The 20,867-nt window shown below is 34.6% G+C and overlaps 3 protein-coding genes across 4 annotated transcripts; 1 reads left to right on the top strand and 2 right to left on the bottom strand.

The window, feature by feature from the left end:
- Positions 1-523: 523 nt before the first annotated feature.
- Positions 524-5,591, bottom strand: LOC117321736 (perlucin-like protein). The gene is made up of 5 exons (XM_033876248.1): positions 5,458-5,591; positions 5,081-5,169; positions 4,315-4,411; positions 2,303-2,522; positions 524-597 (listed from the first exon to the last, which is right to left on the bottom strand). Exons 1-5 carry the CDS (start codon positions 5,510-5,512, stop codon positions 564-566), a joined length of 495 nt encoding a protein of 164 aa, XP_033732139.1. The 5' UTR covers positions 5,513-5,591; the 3' UTR covers positions 524-563.
- A 3,930-nt stretch (positions 5,592-9,521) lies between these two features.
- Positions 9,522-15,774, bottom strand: LOC117321733 (perlucin-like protein). Of its 2 annotated transcripts, XM_033876244.1 has the most exons (5): positions 15,589-15,774; positions 14,827-14,912; positions 10,450-10,546; positions 9,844-10,063; positions 9,522-9,584 (listed from the first exon to the last, which is right to left on the bottom strand). In XM_033876244.1, the coding sequence occupies exons 1-5, from the start codon at positions 15,638-15,640 to the stop codon at positions 9,560-9,562; spliced, it is 480 nt and encodes a 159-aa protein (XP_033732135.1). In that variant the 5' UTR covers positions 15,641-15,774; the 3' UTR covers positions 9,522-9,559. The 2 variants fall into 2 exon arrangements, with proteins under 2 accessions (XP_033732135.1, XP_033732136.1); XM_033876245.1 differs by lacking the exon at positions 14,827-14,912 and having other exon boundaries at positions 15,589-15,769.
- A 505-nt stretch (positions 15,775-16,279) lies between these two features.
- Positions 16,280-19,832, top strand: LOC117321732 (perlucin-like protein). Its single transcript, XM_033876243.1, has 5 exons — positions 16,280-16,387; positions 17,025-17,113; positions 17,364-17,460; positions 17,724-17,943; positions 19,749-19,832. The coding sequence occupies exons 1-5, from the start codon at positions 16,333-16,335 to the stop codon at positions 19,777-19,779; spliced, it is 492 nt and encodes a 163-aa protein (XP_033732134.1). The 5' UTR covers positions 16,280-16,332; the 3' UTR covers positions 19,780-19,832.
- Positions 19,833-20,867: the final 1,035 nt, after the last annotated feature.

Here is a 20,867-nt window from a genome sequence, read left to right as displayed (position 1 = left end):
TTTTGAGTTGAACTACGTGACGTTTATATATTAAGATTATGTTGTTGTTGACTACTAATATTTTGATTTCAATTCAGAGACGCTCGCTTGGTCTACCGATTTAAATGAGCAAACATATTTTGAACAATTGTAACATTGGGTCAGTATTTGTTGTTATTTGATTCTAAGAAAGTGTCTGATTTCTGACGACAGTTTCTATCGTAACATCAGTATTTTGTTTACGTTTTGTTGTAATAACAGGTTTTCCTAAGTTTGAAAAAACGTAGCTTTAACTCGTATGCAACTTGAGTATTACAAAAATAATGTATAGCTACTGATTCAATAATGTCTTGTTAAGATGCGACTTGCTGAATTGCTCTATGTCTGCAATCATTGAATTATAAGGTCAAAGATTATATCGTATGATTCCCATAAGTCTTAGAAATGTCACATTCTCGAACATTAACACAAACCACACTTTCCAGTTTGGTCCATTGAACGGGTACTGTCATCATTGTTTTTAAGCACAAAGTAAGTATAAAAGCAAAGTTTACAGAAGAATTTTATTGTGAGTTAATTATTGATCAGCCTATGACGACACCTGTCCCCTCGGCCTCACTGTAAAAAACAACGGCATAAATTTTACTTAGTATGACTGTCTGACTCATTCTAATCTAACCAATCAAATAACTCAGCAAAATGATTTGTATTACACATAGAGGGGGAAGAGCTAAGATATTTCATATTGATATTTTGCTATTAATATGAAAATCTATATGTGATAATGTGACACACATATATATATATTTGAACTGTGAACGTTCTTATATTGGTGAACAAAGATTTTAGCGCATCAATGAACTTTACCAGATTAGCACATTGATGAATAAACGTGCAAAAAATATATTCTGTAGAAACAACGACAGAAACTATGATTGGCGAAATCATCACTGACATAAGGGTTTCTACACGAGAAGCCCTTAAATAAGATAATCGTTAAAATGTAGGTTTACAGTATACTGTTATCATATAATGAAATTGCTATTAAAAAAACTCAATTACCCCCTAAGGAAATAAAACACGTCAACATAGTCCTTGCTGTTTAGACACTGTTTTAGCAATGACGTAATGGTCACGAACGTGATATAATTGAATGTGTCTGTGTTGTACACTCCAAGTGGAAGTGTATTCTCACTCACGATGACCTTCCAGATGAGCTGGCTGTAAACTTAATGTAGCATACATACTTTGCTGACAGTTTATCACAGACGGGATGCAACACACCAATGTGAAAGGTGATACGCATAAAATTTTATTTGAAAAGTCTTCTTCCACGCATTTTAGCTTCAAATAGAAATAATTAATTTTTCTTTGTTTTCATGGTAAATACTCAAATGTGATTGGTCGAAAAACTATTTTCATTCTTCTATATTTACATTCCTAATGTGGTTTGCTGATATGAACATACCAAGTGAAAACAACAAACATATGACCATGAATACACTATGAAAACCGTATGAAAACATTGTCTCTCGTGTAAATCACCTGATTAATCGGGTCATATTGAAGAGTAGCTTCCCTCGGATCGATAACGTTGGTACGAGATAAGTGTTAAGAATATTGAATGATTGTATTTAATATTATTTTTACTTTAATACTTCTTTCTTTTTGTTTTATACAAAATTAAACAAAAAAGACCGGAAAATGCGGAACGACATTAAAACAATGGCGTGGTGCGTAGGCGGGATCTGCCGGCTGTTCTTATAATTTGGCGTTTCGTCGTATACATGACAAATTTTTCTTTTTAATAAAACTTCTCGTTTTCTCGATATAAATTTTTTAAATCAAGGTTATGTAAATATATGAATTGAATAGATTTTTTAAGTTTTCATTGCGGCTATGAATACCAGTAGCTAGCTACATATCCTCCGCCACGGGATATGTAGCTAGCTACTGGTATTCATAGCCGCAATGAAAATTTAAAAAATCTATTCAATCCATATATGAAAGAAATTCCGATAATGACGCGAAAAATGTGACGTCACAATACGACAATTGACGTTGCGTATTGATTTGAGAAAAAGAATCCCATTAAAAACCAGTTAAATTGTACATAAAACATGTTTTAAATTAGAAAATCATTTTCAAAAATTAATTATAAGCGTTGATGTCAATTTATTTTGTTTTGCTACGCGGATTCATACAGTTTGCAAACAAAATTTGTTTCATACCCCGATGAAACTAAAAAAAAAATGACATCAATTATATGCTTAAATAAAGCAAGTCTGCCCTCACAAACTTGACATTGAGTATGGACCCTTACCTTTTTTGACAGATGTAGAAAAATTTTCTTTCACAATTGTCATCCGCCATTTTAAAGCCACCCTGTCCCCAGAGGTTCATACAGTTGCCAGACTGTGCATTGTTTGGTTCCCCGCCAGCCCAGTTGACGTATGAAAGCGTCTCTCCTGTTTGAGCCCACTTCCAAACATTTTCTACTTCAAGGTCAGTTCCATCGATCCAATACTGAGCAGTCGATGCATCTAGATGGTAACAATCGTATGTAGTAAGACTTTAGAGTTTAGCATATTAGCATATCTGTGTGTTTGGCGTAAAATAATAATACTTATTTCATTGTTGCATTAAAAAATCTCTATACACCATCGCTTGGGTAAATAATTAAAAGCATCCTTCTAAATATGGCAGGGATCGGTATTAAAGCCTTATTGAAATAAGCATACTGGCCATTTCCAAAGCGATACATGTCCCATAGTATAGTATGGTATTTTATTTTTTCACCCCCCCCCCCCCCCCCCCCCCCCTCAAAGGAATGAAGCAAATAGGGCGCTGACAAACTTGTACGATCTAACATACATACATGATGGGCGAAGAGGAAACCTACAGTACCCGCGGTTTCATCAGTAGGGACTAATGACGCCAAAAACCTATTATATGCGTGTAAAGATTGGAAATAAGAACATATGAATAATCATTTTAACCATCTTTGCCTTTGAAAATTAAAGGGGCAGACAGAAGAACGGCTACAGGATAAAATAGAGTTAATGGAACAGACCGGGGGTAATGACAGTGATAGAGGGGGAAACTGCAATGGGTCAGACTGTGTGAGGGAGGGGCAGACCGGGTACATGTAACGATAACAATGATAGTGTGCGAGGGGGCATGCTTGGGGACGATAATAGTGATGGTGCGTGAGGGGGCAGACTGGTGCAGGATAACAGTGATGGTGTGCGCGGAGGCAGACTGGGGACGATACAGTGATGGTGAGCGAGGGGGCAGACTCGGAACGATAACAGTGATGGTGAGCGAGGGGCAGACTGGGGGACGATAACAGTGATGGTGTGCGAGGGGGCAGACTCGGGACGATAACAGTGATGGTGTGTGAGGGGGCAGACTGGGGACGATACAGTGATGGTGTACGAGAGGGAAGATTGGGAACGATAACAGTGATGGTGGGCGAGGGGGCAGACTCGGGACGATAACAGTGATGGTGTGTGAGGGGGCAGATTTGGGACGATAACAGTGATGGTGTACGAGAGGGAAGATTGGGAACGATAGCAGTGATGGTGTGCGCGGAGGCAGACTCGGGACGATAACAGTGATGGTGTGTGAGGGGGCAGACTGGGGACGATAACAGTGATGATGTGTGAGAGGGGCAGACAGGGAACGATAACAGTGATGGTGGGCGAGGGGGCAGACTGGGGACGATAACAGTGATGGTGTGTGAGGGGGCAGACTGGGGCAAGATAACAGTGACGGTGGGCGAGGGGGGCAGACTGGGGACGATAACAGTGATGGTGTGTGAGGGGGCAGACTGGGGACGATAACAGTGACGGTGGGCGAGGGGGGCAGACTGGGGACGATAACAGTGATGGTGTGTGAGGGAGCAGACTGGGGACGATATCAGTGATGGTGTGTTAGGGGGCAGACTGGGGACAATAAGAGTAACGGTGGGCGAGGGGGGCAGACTGCGGACGATAACAGTGATGGTGTGTGAGGGGGCAGACTGGGGACGATATCAGTGATGGTGTGTTAGGGGGCAGACTGGGGACGATATCAGTGATGGTGTGCGAGGGGGCAGACTGGGGACGATAACAGTGATGGTGGGCGAGGGGGAAGACTGGGGACGATAACACTGATGGTGTGCGAGGGGGCAGATTTGGGACGATAACAGTGATGGTGTACGAGGGGGAAGACTGGGGACGATGACAGTGACGGTGGTAACGTTAAGTAAATTGTGAAAGGCAGACCACGACTGGAGACGTGGACAAACTCTTACACGATCAATGTCGTTTGTATAATACACTGTATACACACCGCTTCCATGTAAATGGTACAGCTCTGAGATCAGGAAATTCTGTTCATCAGCTGAAGAGATAACTGCCAGATTTGAATGGAGGGCCAAACATGTCGCCTGAAGTAATCACAAATATACATTGAAAATGATTAGAACGAATCAATAATTTGATAATAACATTCAACATTTTATTTCAAAGCGGTATATGTTTGGTCGTGATATCGCCAATATCTTTGGTTTTCGGGGCGTATCTGATTATGTAATGGTCCCAGGGAGATATTTCATTGAAAAATAATGTAATAAACCTTCATATCACCAAAGATCGTTACCAAAAAACAATAAGAAATAATGATACTGAAAAATGGTGTTCAGATATGAATATAATTTGTATTGCAAAACCCTGAGATCGCTACGATCCGATTTACCAGTTTCCTTTCAAAGTCTAAGAAGTTGTTTGTTAATATTATAGTGTTCTGAGCGTTCTTGTTTTGCAGAACTTTATCTGTTACTTCAACTGCACGAAACAAAATTGTGCTCCTGTTCATTTGCCCTTAACTTTTGTAAACAACCAGAAGGGAGACAACCCCGCCTGGAATATGAGGGTTACTATTTTGGCACGCGCGTGAATATGAAGTTTTATTTATTGACTATAATCTATCTATCAAACTGGTTATATATAGTTCTCTGTTTATAGTCCTGCCATGTGATGCATTTCAACTAATCATGAACGCTGTTACCTGAGGTATAATGATATAAAACTGCACCATCCCCAGTTCTAGTACTTACAACTGCTTCGCCCCATGTCGACATACCATGCGAAAACAAATAGCATGTATTCTCAAATGTTACCCATCCGTTTCTACATGTCGCAAAACCTGAAAGAAAAAAGTTATGTATGGAAGGTGAATTAATTAATAATGAGAGCGAAACAAGGATGTTTTAAAATCAATTACGCGTATGGTTATTTATTTGTGATCTGATCTTTTCTCATTATGTACAAGTTTTATTAAGTTGAATATTTAGATGACAAAATATTTCATGATTTCGAGTCAAAATGTTTGCATATACACATATATACAAATGCATCATCATAGCTTGTGTATTGGTTAAACGTACACGGATGTCCGATTGTATTTTATTAATGTAAGTTATAATATGCTCACCCCCAGGGACACATAATACGAACACTGCCAAGAGAAGACAGATCCGGGAGTCCATTTTGAATTGTGTCACTTGCTTTTCCTGTTCGAAGAGATAATGACATGACCCAAGATAATCAGGTGTTGCTCTTCGACTGTTATATCACGTGGTCATTTGGTTCTATACTCTTCAATACATGGGGCATTATAAGACTTATATACGACTAAATTTAATGGGACAGTATCAGAAATCTGGGAAAAGCTACAAAACCTTCGCTAATGGAAACAAAATAGGTACTTTCCCGGATGTTACTTTTTTCAACTTTTGTTAAAATACAATGTCGTTTGCACACAACGTTAGTTTGATTGAAACATATTTTTTGTCAGAAGGAAAAGCAATAGGATTAGGCAATAGCTATTTCAACATTACCAACGACCTCATTTGGAAAAAAAAAATGTGTATAAATACTTTGATTGAGGTAGCGTTGTTTTCCGGGTCAAAAATAACAACATATCCAAAACAGTAAATTAATGTTCATGTTTACATCTAAATCACTGAGATTGTGAAAAAGGTAACGCTTCTCAAGATCAAAACAGGGACAATAACAAAGTGAAATGGGTTCTCACAAGGTTTACCACATAAACATATTCAGGGGTTTCTACAAGATTAACAGGAAATAATTCGTATATGAATGAACTATTTTGATGACAGAACTTTGTATATACCATGTATTATATTAGTTATCCTATCACCGAAACCCAAAAAAACCTTTGGATGTAAAAACTGGAGTAAAAGATTATTTCAGGCTACAATGTAAGGTGCAGATCTAGCGGTTAATATTGGCTATTCCATAATGAAGGATTGAAGGTAAAAAGAACGAATGTGTAGTAGAACGTAAGTAGTTTAGAATTTCATAATCATTTCTATTTCTAGGAGAGAATATGGGGTATTTATGTTCAACTGTATGTAAAAGAATAGCATTAAGAAAAGTTGAACTGTGTTTCATCTCATACAATAATTGTATGTTCTTCTCTTACTTCTATGAGAAAGTGTTTGTAATTAGGTTACAAAATGCAGAGCATCACCACTTGCGTATGAAGGTAAACCAGTTATGATCCGAGCAGCTGGGATTTTCATCTAATAAATTAGATTTAAACTCACTGCAACCACCAATAGCTCACTAGCATATTAAAAATGGTAAAATAAAAGTTCCATATATTTTTGATAAGATATGCCGGTTGAGCATAAACTTTCTAAACAATTTTCTAAGAACAATAACCTTCCTGAAAGCAGATATACATGTATTTTCAATAGGTCAACCCATTTCCCTTTAGCATTGAAAGTAACCACAAATATGTTAAAGAGGACAACTACTAAAGTCACATTAACAATACTAGACTACGATGAAGACATTCTCTGATAACCTATATTTCAATATGAACATAAAGCCATATTTAGAATATAGTAAAGGAGATAAGGAAAATCCGCTTACATTTTATTATGTTTATGTAATAATGAAATTCGGTTATCTCTCGTTTTATAGTAATTGTAGTAGTAGTCTATATTTGTAGTGTGACCAGAGATAGACTGTTAGCTAACCAGATAGATGTGTTTTATACAGTCATTAAAAGTAAATGGCAGCAACGTAGGTCTCTCCAGACGAGCAACAAACAACGAGATCTACCAACATGCCATGTGTGTGACTCTTCAGTTACAATGGAACAGTATAATGTTTTCCAATTTTAAGCACATTCCTGATAACAACCTTCGCGTCCCGGATATGTAAAACACGTTTCAGTCCCGTTGATTCGAAGGCACTATTTAGCGTTTTTAAAGTTATCTACCTATCTTATAAACTCTGATGTCCTTTTACCTACCTAATCCCCTTTAATTTTATAGAAATCACATAGTCCACATCATAATTTCGTTGTCTCTCTAATTATTTTACTCTCTTTTTATTCTAATGATCTGAACATAGATTGTTACAATGCAGATTTTTTTAAAAGAATGGACATTTTTTATATGAGTAAGTCACCAAAATGTTTGTTAATGATAGATAGTAAATTAACAACCATGACTTCTAAATTATCACATTAGTCGATGGGCCGTTAAACCCAAACAAAATGGTTTATTTGTGTAAATCACAACAAGACGAAGTGTTAGCTAATCATGGTCTAAGGTGGTTTTGTTTAGTAAACATTGCATAAGATAGACTGTTAACTGCCCAGTGTAGTACTTTCACTTTCACTTTACTTTTACTGATGGATATAAGATAGGCCATATTTGTATCATCTCAGTATAAAAAGTCAAAATATATTAAACATATACATGTTTTAGTCTACACTACATATATCATCGATTACCGTCCTTAAATGGCCATGGCTGCTGAAAGTAGGTTAGACAATATTAAACAATACTGAACGAATTAGCATTACCTAGATGTGTAGTAACACCGATAAAAAAGAAACCAAGTTTATCCTGTTTTGATGTATTTCAAAATTTCGTTTTCTTACCTTGGTGTTCGTCACATTCAGCTTCATGAAAACCATTTTGAGTTAGACCTACGATGTTTACGTGAATTATTATGTCTCATATAGTGTCTTTGTTCTTAACAAGACAAGGTTTATAGATGATTATAATCGTATTCATTGAATGTCCAGCATGTGTTAGAATTGTGTGAACGACATGCCAGTAAATAATACCTTTAAAGAAGCATTGCGAACATATTACATGCGTTTTAATGAAAGTCTAGCTTAGTTTAAACTTTCTTTTATTCAGGCATTTCAGAACATGTATAGTTACAAATTTGAATGTACAAAATAGGAAATAGAAACAAGTGTCTAAGACACTTATGTAAATCTATCACCTTATCATAAACAGCAAATATATTGAGGATTGACAACATATCATTTGCCATATAAGACCATATATTAACAATGAATAATAACAGTTTAGGCAAGGAGAAGAAAAGGAAAATGGCGAATACTTGGTGTAGAGTTCAGATTGTTGAGACAGACAACTTGACTTTAAGTACAAAAACATGGTTTTGGGATAAATAAAATTTTATGAAAACCTGATTGTTTTAAGCATATAATCTTGAAGAGCTAAGACGATGACCTTATTTTCTGGTGGTGAAAGAGATTGAACAATGTGTTTTTATTATATAAATAACTGTTTAGGGAACTCCATTCCATTCGTAGACGAGCATGATAAATTGACCCTTTCGGGTTCCAAATGTGTAGTGGATAGGTATTTTCCTGCTTAACTGTTGATTGAGGTAAGCTTTTAGAGCAAAAACAGATGGGTTTGATCGAACATGAGGTGGAAGTTTATTCCATTGATCTATTGTAGAGGGTAAAAATCGATTGTTTATAAAAAGCAGTTTTGCACAATATTAGAGTGACAAATGTTTGGTCAGAGTTTCTAGTATCATAGTTATGTCCCTCCGAAACTGTGTTAGGTATAAGACCATATAGATATTGAGGAGTATATTGATAGAACATTTTATGAATTTTTTTTTTTTTTTCCGATTTTGTCTACGATCAAATAAACTAGTCCATCCTACCTCATTGAACAAGTTATCAGTACTGGTTAGCTTTGTTGCGCCAGTTACTATACAGCAGCTTCAATATTAAAATGTTCAAGTTTTTTTCCAAATCTTTAGGAATATTTCCCCATACAATATCGGCATATTCAAGTAGTGGTCTTATAAAAGAGAAAAAGATAGTTTGCAAAGTTTTTCTGTCTAACAGAAATTTCAACGATCTCATTATATTGATTATAGATGAAGTTTTGGCAATTAAGTAATTTACTTGATCTATCCAACGACAATCTCCTGAGAAGAACACACCCATGTGCTTATGAGAAGATACATTATTTATAGGAGTATTGTTCATATGTATAGAGGGATTGCTCTAGATGGCTCTAGCTTTGAGTTTACAAAAACTCTGAAATACAAAATATATGTCGAACAGAATTTCAGATATTTATCTTATGGATGTTGTTGTGAATAGTGGCCTTGGCCTAGATTACTATCTGATGTTAAACATGGAAAATAATAGAATCTATCGCAAATACAACAAGTAAATCGCATTAAAACTGATTTATTGAAAATTGCGTTTACAATCAACCGATGATATTCGCTCCGTCACTGTAAATCAAAAACAAAACAAAGTTTTGTAAACTGTTTGAAGATACCATACATTTAAATATCAAACTTCTATAGTGTCTTAAATGAAACACGACACTTATGATCATCCATATGTTTTGCCTTAATTCACGACAGCAATATTTCTATAAGATCTCATAACAAAATGATATACAAATAAAAAGTAACTAAATTAACAGTTTTTAACAAGTTTTTTGCATTTTTATTAAAATATTGATTTAAATCTATAAGTTCATCTTACTTTTCCTGGCAAATATAATGCAGACGTAATTCACAATCATCATCTGCCATCTTAAATCCGCCTCCTTCATACAGATTCATGCAGTTGCCTCTTTGTGCATTGTTAGGTTCACCGTCAGCCCAGGCGGTGTAAGTAAGTTTATCGCCAGTTAAGGCCCATCTCCATACATTTTCTACTTCCAAATCTGTACCATCTATCCAGTACCGCGTATGAGAGGTACCTGGCAATCGATATAAAGAATATATTACTTATCTACAAACAGTTCTTTAGCTTCCGTAACGTAGCTGTTTAAAAGATATTAAGACTGAAAGTTCCAAGTTATCAAAAATCCATAATATATTGCTTGATATGGAGAAGGAAAACTTATCAATTACAAATTTAAAATAAGTAATTGTCAAAATTTGGAAATCTTTGATTATGACATCGTCGGACACCAACTATGCTACGCTTGAATAATTAGAGAATACAACTATCTAGATGTTATCACTCAAATATGTATTTAATTATGAACACTGATAAGGTTTAGCATAATTAATCAGATTTTTGTTTTTACCAAACTGACTGAAAATAGGCTTGAACTATTATCTAGACATTTCGATATGGTACCAGTTTGATGTAGCTGATCAAGTTGATCGATGAGGAATGATTGTTCCGTGTCTGAGGTAATCATTGCCAGATGTGAATTAAGGGCCAAACATGTCGCCTAAAATAACAAAGAATGAAGCACAGCTTTATATTTGAAATAAAAGCTCGCTTATGATAAGTAAATAAAGGCTAAATTTCTATCATACAAGTTAACATAAAGTATCTATGTTACACATGCATCAGGTAATATGTTATTCGAATTTAGTAAATGAACTATAAAAAATGTAGTTTTTTGCAATTTTTCTATTATACATATTAAAGGTATTGTTTATTGTTGATATATATGGGTCTATATGGTAAGCTCTGATATATTGTACAGGAAAATCTTTATATAAGTTAACGATCTCTATGTGTATATTATTGTTCAAAATAGTTCAAAAGGTAAGGGAAGCGGAATTTGGAAACTCAATAACAGTTATTTAGAGAATGACGAATATGTAGACTTTGTTAAAAAAGTCATTGATGATGTTATTAATGGCAATGAAAAGTTGAATCCAACTGATTTATGGGATTATTGTAAAGTTATGATTAAACATAAAACTATCGAATTCTGTAAAGAAAAGAGCAAGAAAAAACTATGCATTATAAATCGTCTAGAAAGGGAATTGGCAATTGAGATTGTAAAATTTGACGAAAATCCCAGCAAAGAAACACAAGATAAAATTAATGATTTTGAGAATCAGTTAAACCTCCTCTACCAAGAACGAGCTAGAGGGGCCCAGATAAGAGCACGGGTGGATTGGGTAGAAAACGGGAAATAAATACCAAGTATTTCTTGGGCATAGAAAAACATAGACAATTAAAAAACACGATTACACAATTAAGATCGGATAATGGGGAAATCGAAAGAGATCCAGAAAAAATCCTTCGTGAAATTGAATTGTTTTACTCAAAATTATACCAATCCGACAATCCTGATAAAAACAAAATAAACACTTATATCGGAAATTGTAAGGTAGATAATGTACTTAATGAAAAAGAGAAAGCTTCTTGTGAAGGAGAGTTGACCATGAAGGAATGTGAAGATGCTGTAAAACATATGAAATTAAATAAAAGTCCGGGAAGTGATGGTTTAACTGCCGAGTTCTACAAAACATTTTGGGGAAAAATAGGAAAAATTGTACAAGAATCCCTTAATAACTGTTATAGAAGGGGCGAATTAAGTTCTTCTCAAAAAAGAGGAATTGTATCACTGATTTATAAAAAAAATGACCCATTAAGTTTACGTAATTGGAGGCCGATTTCTCTTTTGAATACAGACTATAAGATAGCTGCCTACGCTTTGGCATCTCGAATCAAACCTCTCATGTCAAAGATTATCAGTACTGATCAAAATGGTTACATAAAAAATAGGTTTATTGGCTACAATATCAGGCTAATTCAAGACATAATTGACTTTTCGGAAAAAAATAACAGTGATGCCTGCATATTATTTTTAGATTTTTCTAAGGCCTTTGATACGATTGAGTGGGATTTCATGTTCAAAAGTTTAGAAAAGTTTGGTTTTGGGGTATCTTTTATTAATTGGGTAAAAACGTTATATAATGATATTAGAGGAAGTGTTAAAAACAATAATTGGCTAACCGGAAGTTATAAGATATCACGTGGTATAAGGTAAGGCTGTCCTTTGTCTTGTTTATTGTTTGTAATAGCAGCAGAACTTTTAGCTTGTACATTGCGTAATGAAAAAGAGTTACATGGCGTCAAAGTACGAAAAAAAGTTATAAAGTTATCTCAACTAGCTGATGATACGACGTTGTTCATGAAATATAATGACATTGAAATGGCGTTGAAGTTAGTGGAGGAGTTTGGTGAAGTATCTGGCTTAAAGTTGAACAAGGATAAAACAGAAGGGATTTTTGTCGGAAGAAATAAAAATAAAGATGAAAGTCATGCAGGTATCAAATGGGTCACTATGGTTAAATCGCTTGGGGTTTACTTTGGCAGAAACAGTAAAACATGCTCAAACCTTTGTTGGGAAAAAAAAAATAACAAGCATAGACCTTCTACTAAAGAACTGGAAGAAAAGAAAACTTACTTTACTCGGAAAGTCTATTATAATACAAAGTCTGATCAGACCAATGATAACATTTCTTGTAAACACCATCGGAATTGATAGCAAGACTATAGCAGTTTTAGAAAAGATGACTTACCAATTTATATGGGATGGAAAACCCGACAAGATAAAGCGGAGTATAATGATTGGCGATTATGCAAAAGGTGGGCTAAACGTTAGGGACATTTATTGCCATGTTAATGTATTACGCATATCATGGATAAAACGTCTGTTAGACAAACAGGAAGCTAACTGGAAACTAATTCCAAGTTTATACTTTGAAAAGTTTGGAGATGATTATCTTTTATTCAAAATGAACACTGGTACTATAAAACTTCTGCCAAAACACCATGGAATTACAGATTTTTATTTGGATCTACTTATTGCATGGTATAAAGCTCAGTCCGATACCAATGTTAAGAAAAACTTCAGAGAAATCAAACAGCAGGTGATTTGGGGAAATAAATACATCACTTTTAATGGCAAAGCTTTATTCTTTAAACATTGGTGCGATTCTGATTTAATTTATGTAAATGACATTATTGGAAAGGACGGAATTATCGATGAAAATCTTATACATCAAAAATTAACTTGCAAAAGAAATTGGATTGTGGAATTATTAACAATTAAACGCGCAATACCTAGAATTTGGTTACAGGAGCTGAAAACAGAGAACTCTAAATCAATTGTGCAGATTTTATGGAAAGAGGTCTGTCTATACAATTCTATTAAAAAGAGTGTAGTGTCATTGGCAAATTTAAATAACCATCACATTTACGCAATACTCAGAAAGGAAAAAACTTGTGATACCCTTAATTCAGTTATAAAGAAAGATATACTAAACATCGGAGAGGGGACTCACAATCTAAGAAACCTATTTCGTTTTGTCTTTAAAATGATACCTGAAAACGATGAAAAAATATTTCGCTGGAAATTGCTTCATAACATTATCCCTAACGGTATTCTGTTAAAAAGATGGCGCATTAAAGATAGCGAATGTTGTCATATTTGTAATATAAGGGATGACTACAATCATTACTTTATTGATTGTTGTTGTGTCGATCCAATTTGGCAACACATAAAGCAGTCGATGGATAGACTAGGCTACACCATTGATTTAAGAAACTTGAAATATATAGTTTTCGGCTACAAAATTACTTATAATGCATATAATGATATTAACACCCTTTTATCATTGATTGGTTTTGTAATATACAAATGGTTCCATCTCAGTGAGTCAAGAACGAAATACGTGGATATACTGCAGCTATTTAGGTACGAATTGAGAAGAAAATTGTACCTGACAGTTTACAAAAAAATGTCCCTATTATCTAACTTTCTGTAAAAGACTTGAGGTATAGTGCATACAATACATTTAAAAATAGGCAAGCATTGCTGAACTTACGTAAAATCAAAAGAAAAATTGTAACAATATAATAATTTTTTTATGATGCATTTCTTAAAAAATGTGAAAATTGAAAAATAAAATAACAAACCACTATGATGAAACGAGAATATGAAGTGTGAGCATTGTATCATTTCAATAATAAATTATGAATATTTCAATGGATATATAAATATAATAATACAATATATGTATGTATGTATGTATGTATGTATGTATGTATGTATGTATGTATGTATGTATGTATGTATGTATGTATGTATGTGCAAGTGTATGTATGTACGTATGTATGTATGTGTGTGTGTGTGTGTGTGTGAGAGTGTGTGTGAGTGTGTGTGTGTGTGTGGGTGTGTGTGTGTGTGTGTGTGTGAGTGTGTGTGTGTGTGTGTGTGTGTGTGTGTGTGTGTGTGTGTGTGCATGTGTGTATATGTGTATGTATGTAATGTGTACCATTCCCATGTTTGTAACTACATGTGTGGTGCTTATATGGGTGTATTTATATGATTGTAAGGAAATGTTAACACAAAATTAATGTAAAGAATGATAAGAAAACTGATCACATCAATGAATTATTCTCTTGTGCATGTGTGTATATGTGTATGTATGTAATGTGTACCATTCCCATGTTTGTAACTACATGTGTGGTGCTTATATGGGTGTATTTATATGATTGTAAGGAAATGTTAACACAAAATTAATGTAAAGAATGATAAGAAAACTGCTCACATCAATGAATTATTCTCTTATCTGAGTGAACAAAAAAAAAACAACAAAAAAACAACAAAAATATTATTGTTGGTAAGGTAAAACGTCTGGTGAAATATATATCGAAAGTCTAACATCGGTACATATACATGCACACTATGTATATACAAACCGATGCTTCAGCCCATGTAGATGTTCCATGGGAAAATAAGTAGCATAGACTCCCATTCTGTGTCCAGCCAAATCTGCATGCAAAGCCTGAAATAGTATTTGCTTACGACCTTTGTATTATGCGTTGATTGTACTTTTGCCTTAAACACATGTTTTGATTATTTTTAGGAGTTTAACGCCCTAGCAACAGCCAGGGTCAAATTGAGTACGCATTACATTTACCAAGGTGAAAGTAAGCAGTAGCAGGATAGAGCCTTAAAAAGAACGTGTAAAGGACACTGTATAATATTTTGTCCAATTTAGGATTCACAAAAGTACTAAACGTCATAGGGTGGCGATATATGTCTTTAATACAAATTTTAAATATGAAAATTAGTATACTTGTATATAAAAAAAATAATGATTAATTATCACAACATTTTATTCAATAAAAACCTTTAGAAATAAATAGCATGGGTTTATTGCTAGTCCGACAGTTCTGTAATCGTTTACAAGCTGAAAATCCCTTGGTGACATTACATTATCAGGCAAAATAAGTTTGATATTGAAGCGTATGACCTATAGTGACATTATTCGTCAATAATTTTAATCATTTACAAAGTATAAAATCCTTATAGAGAGTACCTCTACTGCAAATATTTCACATGTAAAGGATATTACGCAGCTGCATCTTTTATCATGATGCAGTGAAAAGTACGTTAAGAATAACTGTCTACGTTTCAATACAGTAAATTACATTCACAATGATTGGCAATATAAATACCTCCATTGGCAAATATTGAAATAACGAAGAAGATCAGTATCCGTACGTCCATTTTAGAGAAAATCTTGATCTGTCCTGACAGGAGAACTGATAAGGTCTTGTTGTCACTGAAGAGGCCCAAAACAGGTTACATAAAGCATTGCTGGCTTTAATTCTCCCTGCTGCTGGGCTTTTTGTAGCTTTATGAAGAAAACAATATTGCTGTTAGACTGTTTAAACACATTTTATTAAAACTCTATGGGTTTGAACTTTCTATACAATTATCTCAGAAGGGAAGGGGATTAAAGCCATTTTGGAGCTTTTGCATCAATAGAAATTTTGACCAAACATGCAGGTCATTATAGTCACTAGGGTTACGTTGAACAAAATAGATGTATATGATTCTCGTTAAAAAATGAGAGAATCCGACATGTTATTTACATAATTTTAGTTTTTTATAATGATAAAGATCCTTGTTCATTATGTCATTATGTTATTGATGCAGTATGTACTAGGACATGTTTATATTCAACTAATGCTTTTATTGGTAGCTATTCAACATTTCGTCTTCAGACAAACATACATGGATACAAAGCATACCTGTTTATGTAGACAATATAACAGGGCAGCATTACTACTACTATAGTTGGTATTGAGAGGTAAACTGAATTGCAAATCTTATCTTGTGTGGGCGTCGATATCCCAAGCTTATCGTTAAATTAAAGGATAGCCTTTGTTTACCTGTACATTATCGAACCTGGAGGTATGGGTTCACTACATATTATCGTACTTGCCGTAACTCTGGTGATTCCTTATTCGGGTAAGCATACAGATAAAACGTTAATGGTGAAGTATTTTTGACGTCGTAGGTAATAGTGTCCGTATCATGTATGATTGGTGTCGGTAGCGCCATATGTTTTAATTCCCGTTTAAAGATGTGTAAGTTTCGATAGCGTGGAAAGTAAAATTTCCCGGTTAAATATGCATAATAAGCGTCGATAGCATCGTATATTTTAGTTACCGATAAAAATATGACTTGTTTGTAATATGTGACGGCACTGTGGTATGTTTTTGTTCCCGCTTAAATATTTAGAAAAAAATCGAGACTTTTATAATGTTGTTGGAGTAAATCCAAGCAAATCCGAGTTATTATGGAACCTTATACGAGTGTCCATATAACAGAGACCACTATCTCAACGATACTTCTAATAAGGCTCAAACCTGGTATATCTTATTATTAATATGTACCTCTACTTGAGCTTAAACATCCCCTAAGTTGGCACTCTCGGGGAGGGCTCGTATTTCACCAGCTATTTCAAACAAATTTCATGTTTTTGATGTATAGTGTTTCCAGCAACTAAACCACACCTTACTTGTTACATGACAGTCTGATTACCGGTCATATTTAAATGATCCTTAACGACAAAATATGTACAAAACAGTATGGCTTTTTACAGGCGCCGCTCAGTGTAGAGCTGGGTGGATTGGCTTCCATGACTCATGTTACTATCTTTCCCATGGAGTCGGAACATGGGCGGAAGCTGGAGTAAGTATAGTGACAATATATATCGACTACAGTCTATCCCTAACCGATTAAAAACAATGCTCTAAATTGTATATTTAAAAACCGTAATGTAACGCAAATAAAGAAAAAAAAGTATCCCTTGAAAAAACGTGCGTTATTCTATCTTTGACAGTGGGGTATAAAGCATTATCAAATTTGTAAATGTGCTCTTTTATAATGAAAAAAATGTGCCAGACGAATGATTAATCACTACCGCATTTTTTTGTAACAGGCTCTTTGTAAGGCACTCGGAGGCTATCTAGCTATGATAGAATCAGCAGATGAACTGACATTTCTGAAATCTGAATTAGGACATATTCATCCGCATGGTAAGCACGGAATATTACACACGTGAAAATAAATATTTGTCATAATCATATACCATTGAATGGTCTATGTTCAAGTGATTAATAAGACACGTGTTTCTTAAATATAGATTAGCTATCCCGTATGTTTGTATGTGCAGTAGCCTAGTATGGCACAATATGCTTCACCTTACCTGATTTTCTTCATAGATTATATTTCCAGAGCAAACTTGTATTTTCCCAATATAATAGTAGCATTTTCTAATAAATGTAAGTTTACATTGTAGATGCCGGAAGCAAACAATATTGGATTGATGGTAACGACCTTGAAGTAGAAAATGTCTGGAAGTATATAAGCACTGGACAGACTATTTCATTTACGGAATGGGCTCCCGGAGAACCTAACGCTGCCGAAAATGATAATTGCATGAACTTGTGGGGAAAGAGTGGATTTCGATACGCTGACAATGATTGTGAGGAACACTACAACTACATCTGCCAAATAAGGTATTACATTGATTGAGCAATTTTATAGTAGAGTAAGACTTTCTTACATGAGCACGCTTGATACAAGTTTCTTCTAATAATGAAGTGAATTGAAAACCCCCAATTTGGCTTATCCTTATAAATCTAAAATCTTAAAACAAATTTCCGATATAACTCTGACCTTGTGGGATTCGTTATAACCACGTTTTACTGTATTTGTCGCATTTAGATAACAAATTACACTTTCACATTTTTTATTCAAGAAATCAGATAGAACGGTAATGTTTCAATACATTATGGAATTCACCACGATATCACCTATACTCACATCGACAGGACCTTGAGTTATCCTCTAAGTCCTGAAACGAGAAAACATCCTTTCGTTATACAACACTTCGCATGTTAACACAAAACATTGTCTTTTGCTATTCTAACAAGAATGATATTGCACATCATGGCACGAAATAGTATTGCGTTAGCATGCAATAATGATGGAATCGTACGCAATAAGTATTGAATTTGTTTTTATTTTATTTTTTTTTCTAAATCGACCCTTTGATGATTTGTACTGCTATCATTTGTCAAGGCATAAAGCATATATCGAAACCTTGTGCTGTTCATTTTTCTGTCATATCGAACTAAGATATATATCGTGAATAGGGGGAGCAGGCATGTGGCTACATAGAAATGGAAAAAACATCAACCTTGGATATTGAAGCCATCACACTTATCACTGCTTAGTTACAACCGTCCTGGCTTTTCAAATTGCAAGTAAAGATTGAGGTTGGTGTCGAAGAATCTGTAGTGTCCTTGAATTAAAGTTCTACAGGGTAAATTTGATTGCCATAGTCAATTAAGGTTTAGCTGTATAAAGACAAAACATCGTTAATATCTCGTTAGGTGAAGTAGATGGATTTTGTAAGGTTTCTATTCTGACAAACTCTTCAATACGAGGTTATATGAAAACAAAAGTAAGTCGGCGAACAGAGGGGCACAGTTGGTTTCCATTGACATGTGTACCGAAACCGAAAAAAAAAAAATATATATATAAAAAAAAAATGAATAAATATATTGGTCCACTTATGAAATAGTATTAGACACGTGTATGGATAGTCAGACTACCAAATAATACCAGACATGAAGTAAGGTTATCCAATACATGGTTATTGGTCATCTGTACAGTAGGGTCAGACGTACATGTATTACACCATTATAGACTACGTTGACCTGACTTAGGCATTAGGTTACATGGCATTATCATGTTCTTTCATACTATCTAACGTTATTAGTGTTAAACCCGTTGACATGTTTAGATTACCATATAACGTGAAATATTGCATCTATAGGTATTCATGAACCTGAAATCATACCTGGAGGGGGAGTTGACTATCCTGGTCACGGTACCAGTATTATATTGTTACTGTTTTTTTTTTTGTATTTTTGATACTTATACGAGTATACCAGTACATACATAATTATGTACTTGTCTATCCATTGGCGAGAGCCCAGGATAGAGTTGACCACTGGAGTTGACCACCAGTCACTCCTGGGCACTCTGTCCTGGGTTCTCGCCAAGGATATGCCGGCACAGATGTATGTACTTGTATACGTTAATAAAAGTATCAACAATACACAAAACAGTTTATATATTATATATGTTAAGGCTAGTTTCGTCTTAAATAATAGTACACTGCTTCTTGATACCTATCGAGGATATCATATCTGATGAAAAAAGCACAATGTTTCGTCGAAAAGTGAACTGATGTAACAATTATATAATTTCTTTCTACCTTTACTGATTATGTTTGTGATTTCTGTCATTTCAGAGATCCAGAGTTGAGCGAGATCGTTGGTTAATGACTTTATTATGCATGCATAAACAACAATAATAAAGTCGATTTTGTAAAGTTTGGATGTTTTGGATGTTATTTATTTGTTACTTAAACTGGACATTTTGTTTCGGTGATAGATGTTGTAGAGAAAACAGGTATAAAAATCACCTGTCCTCCCTAGAAGATTTGTGAAAAATGCCATAGAACTAGACAATAGGGGGGTTTAACTAAGACGTTTGTACGGTTCAGGAGATGGAATTTAAAGCGAGATTTAGACCTCGCGCGGAAGAGAGTTCAAACAGGGGAAATCACTCTCCGATTTCTACATCAATAAGTATTAAACAGATTCATATCACATAAAGTACTGGTTTGATGTGCATATACCGGTAAAATTATCATCAGACAAATGACCAGTGAGGGCTATGTACACTGAGGCGTGAAGAGGTAGAAAACTATGATCAATTTGACTTGTCCTGGTTGTAGTATACTAGAATTTATTCTATAAACTGACTAAGTGTATCATGTTGTGCTACAGAAACATATTTGGTTTTATATAAAAACTTCTAAACTAAAGTTGTAATCCAATTGATAGACTTGATGTTGTCGAGGGTCATAGCAAGCTTTCTTTAAATGACAGGACGATCGATGTAATGTTCGAAAGCCAACGTGAGGTATTTTCCCGGCAACATTTCTCTATTGTAGCCCTCCTGTATTTTGACAACTAAATTAAAAAACAGACATAAAATTCCAATTGTGAGCACCAGAAGACTATTTTATCTATTCGTTTATTGCCCTCTGCTTCAATTTCTTATATTTTGAAGAACATTTTTTAGTATATCAACTTTTAAGAAGTACGCTGAGAAGTTTTTCACAAGAGGAATTCATTTTCAAAATATTTATATCCTTTATATGATGCATTTTCGTGTTCAAGGTAATCACCTGTTAACGTAAAGCTCGCAAAATACCTCGAATGTAGTATGCAAAATTGCCAATTATATTCAATATCAGTTATGTTCGAAATAAATTGGCCTGAACATCATGTGATGTCGTTTAAGGTGTATCACCAAGGTATCGCCACATTTCCTTACACACATTACACAGAATATTAGATCA

Source organism: Pecten maximus, chromosome 2 (assembly GCF_902652985.1).
Source record: "Pecten maximus chromosome 2, xPecMax1.1, whole genome shotgun sequence".
Lineage (NCBI taxonomy): Eukaryota > Metazoa > Mollusca > Bivalvia > Pectinida > Pectinidae > Pecten > Pecten maximus.
Note: the sequence above shows the minus strand (reverse complement) of the source record. Positions and strands in the feature narration are given on the sequence as shown.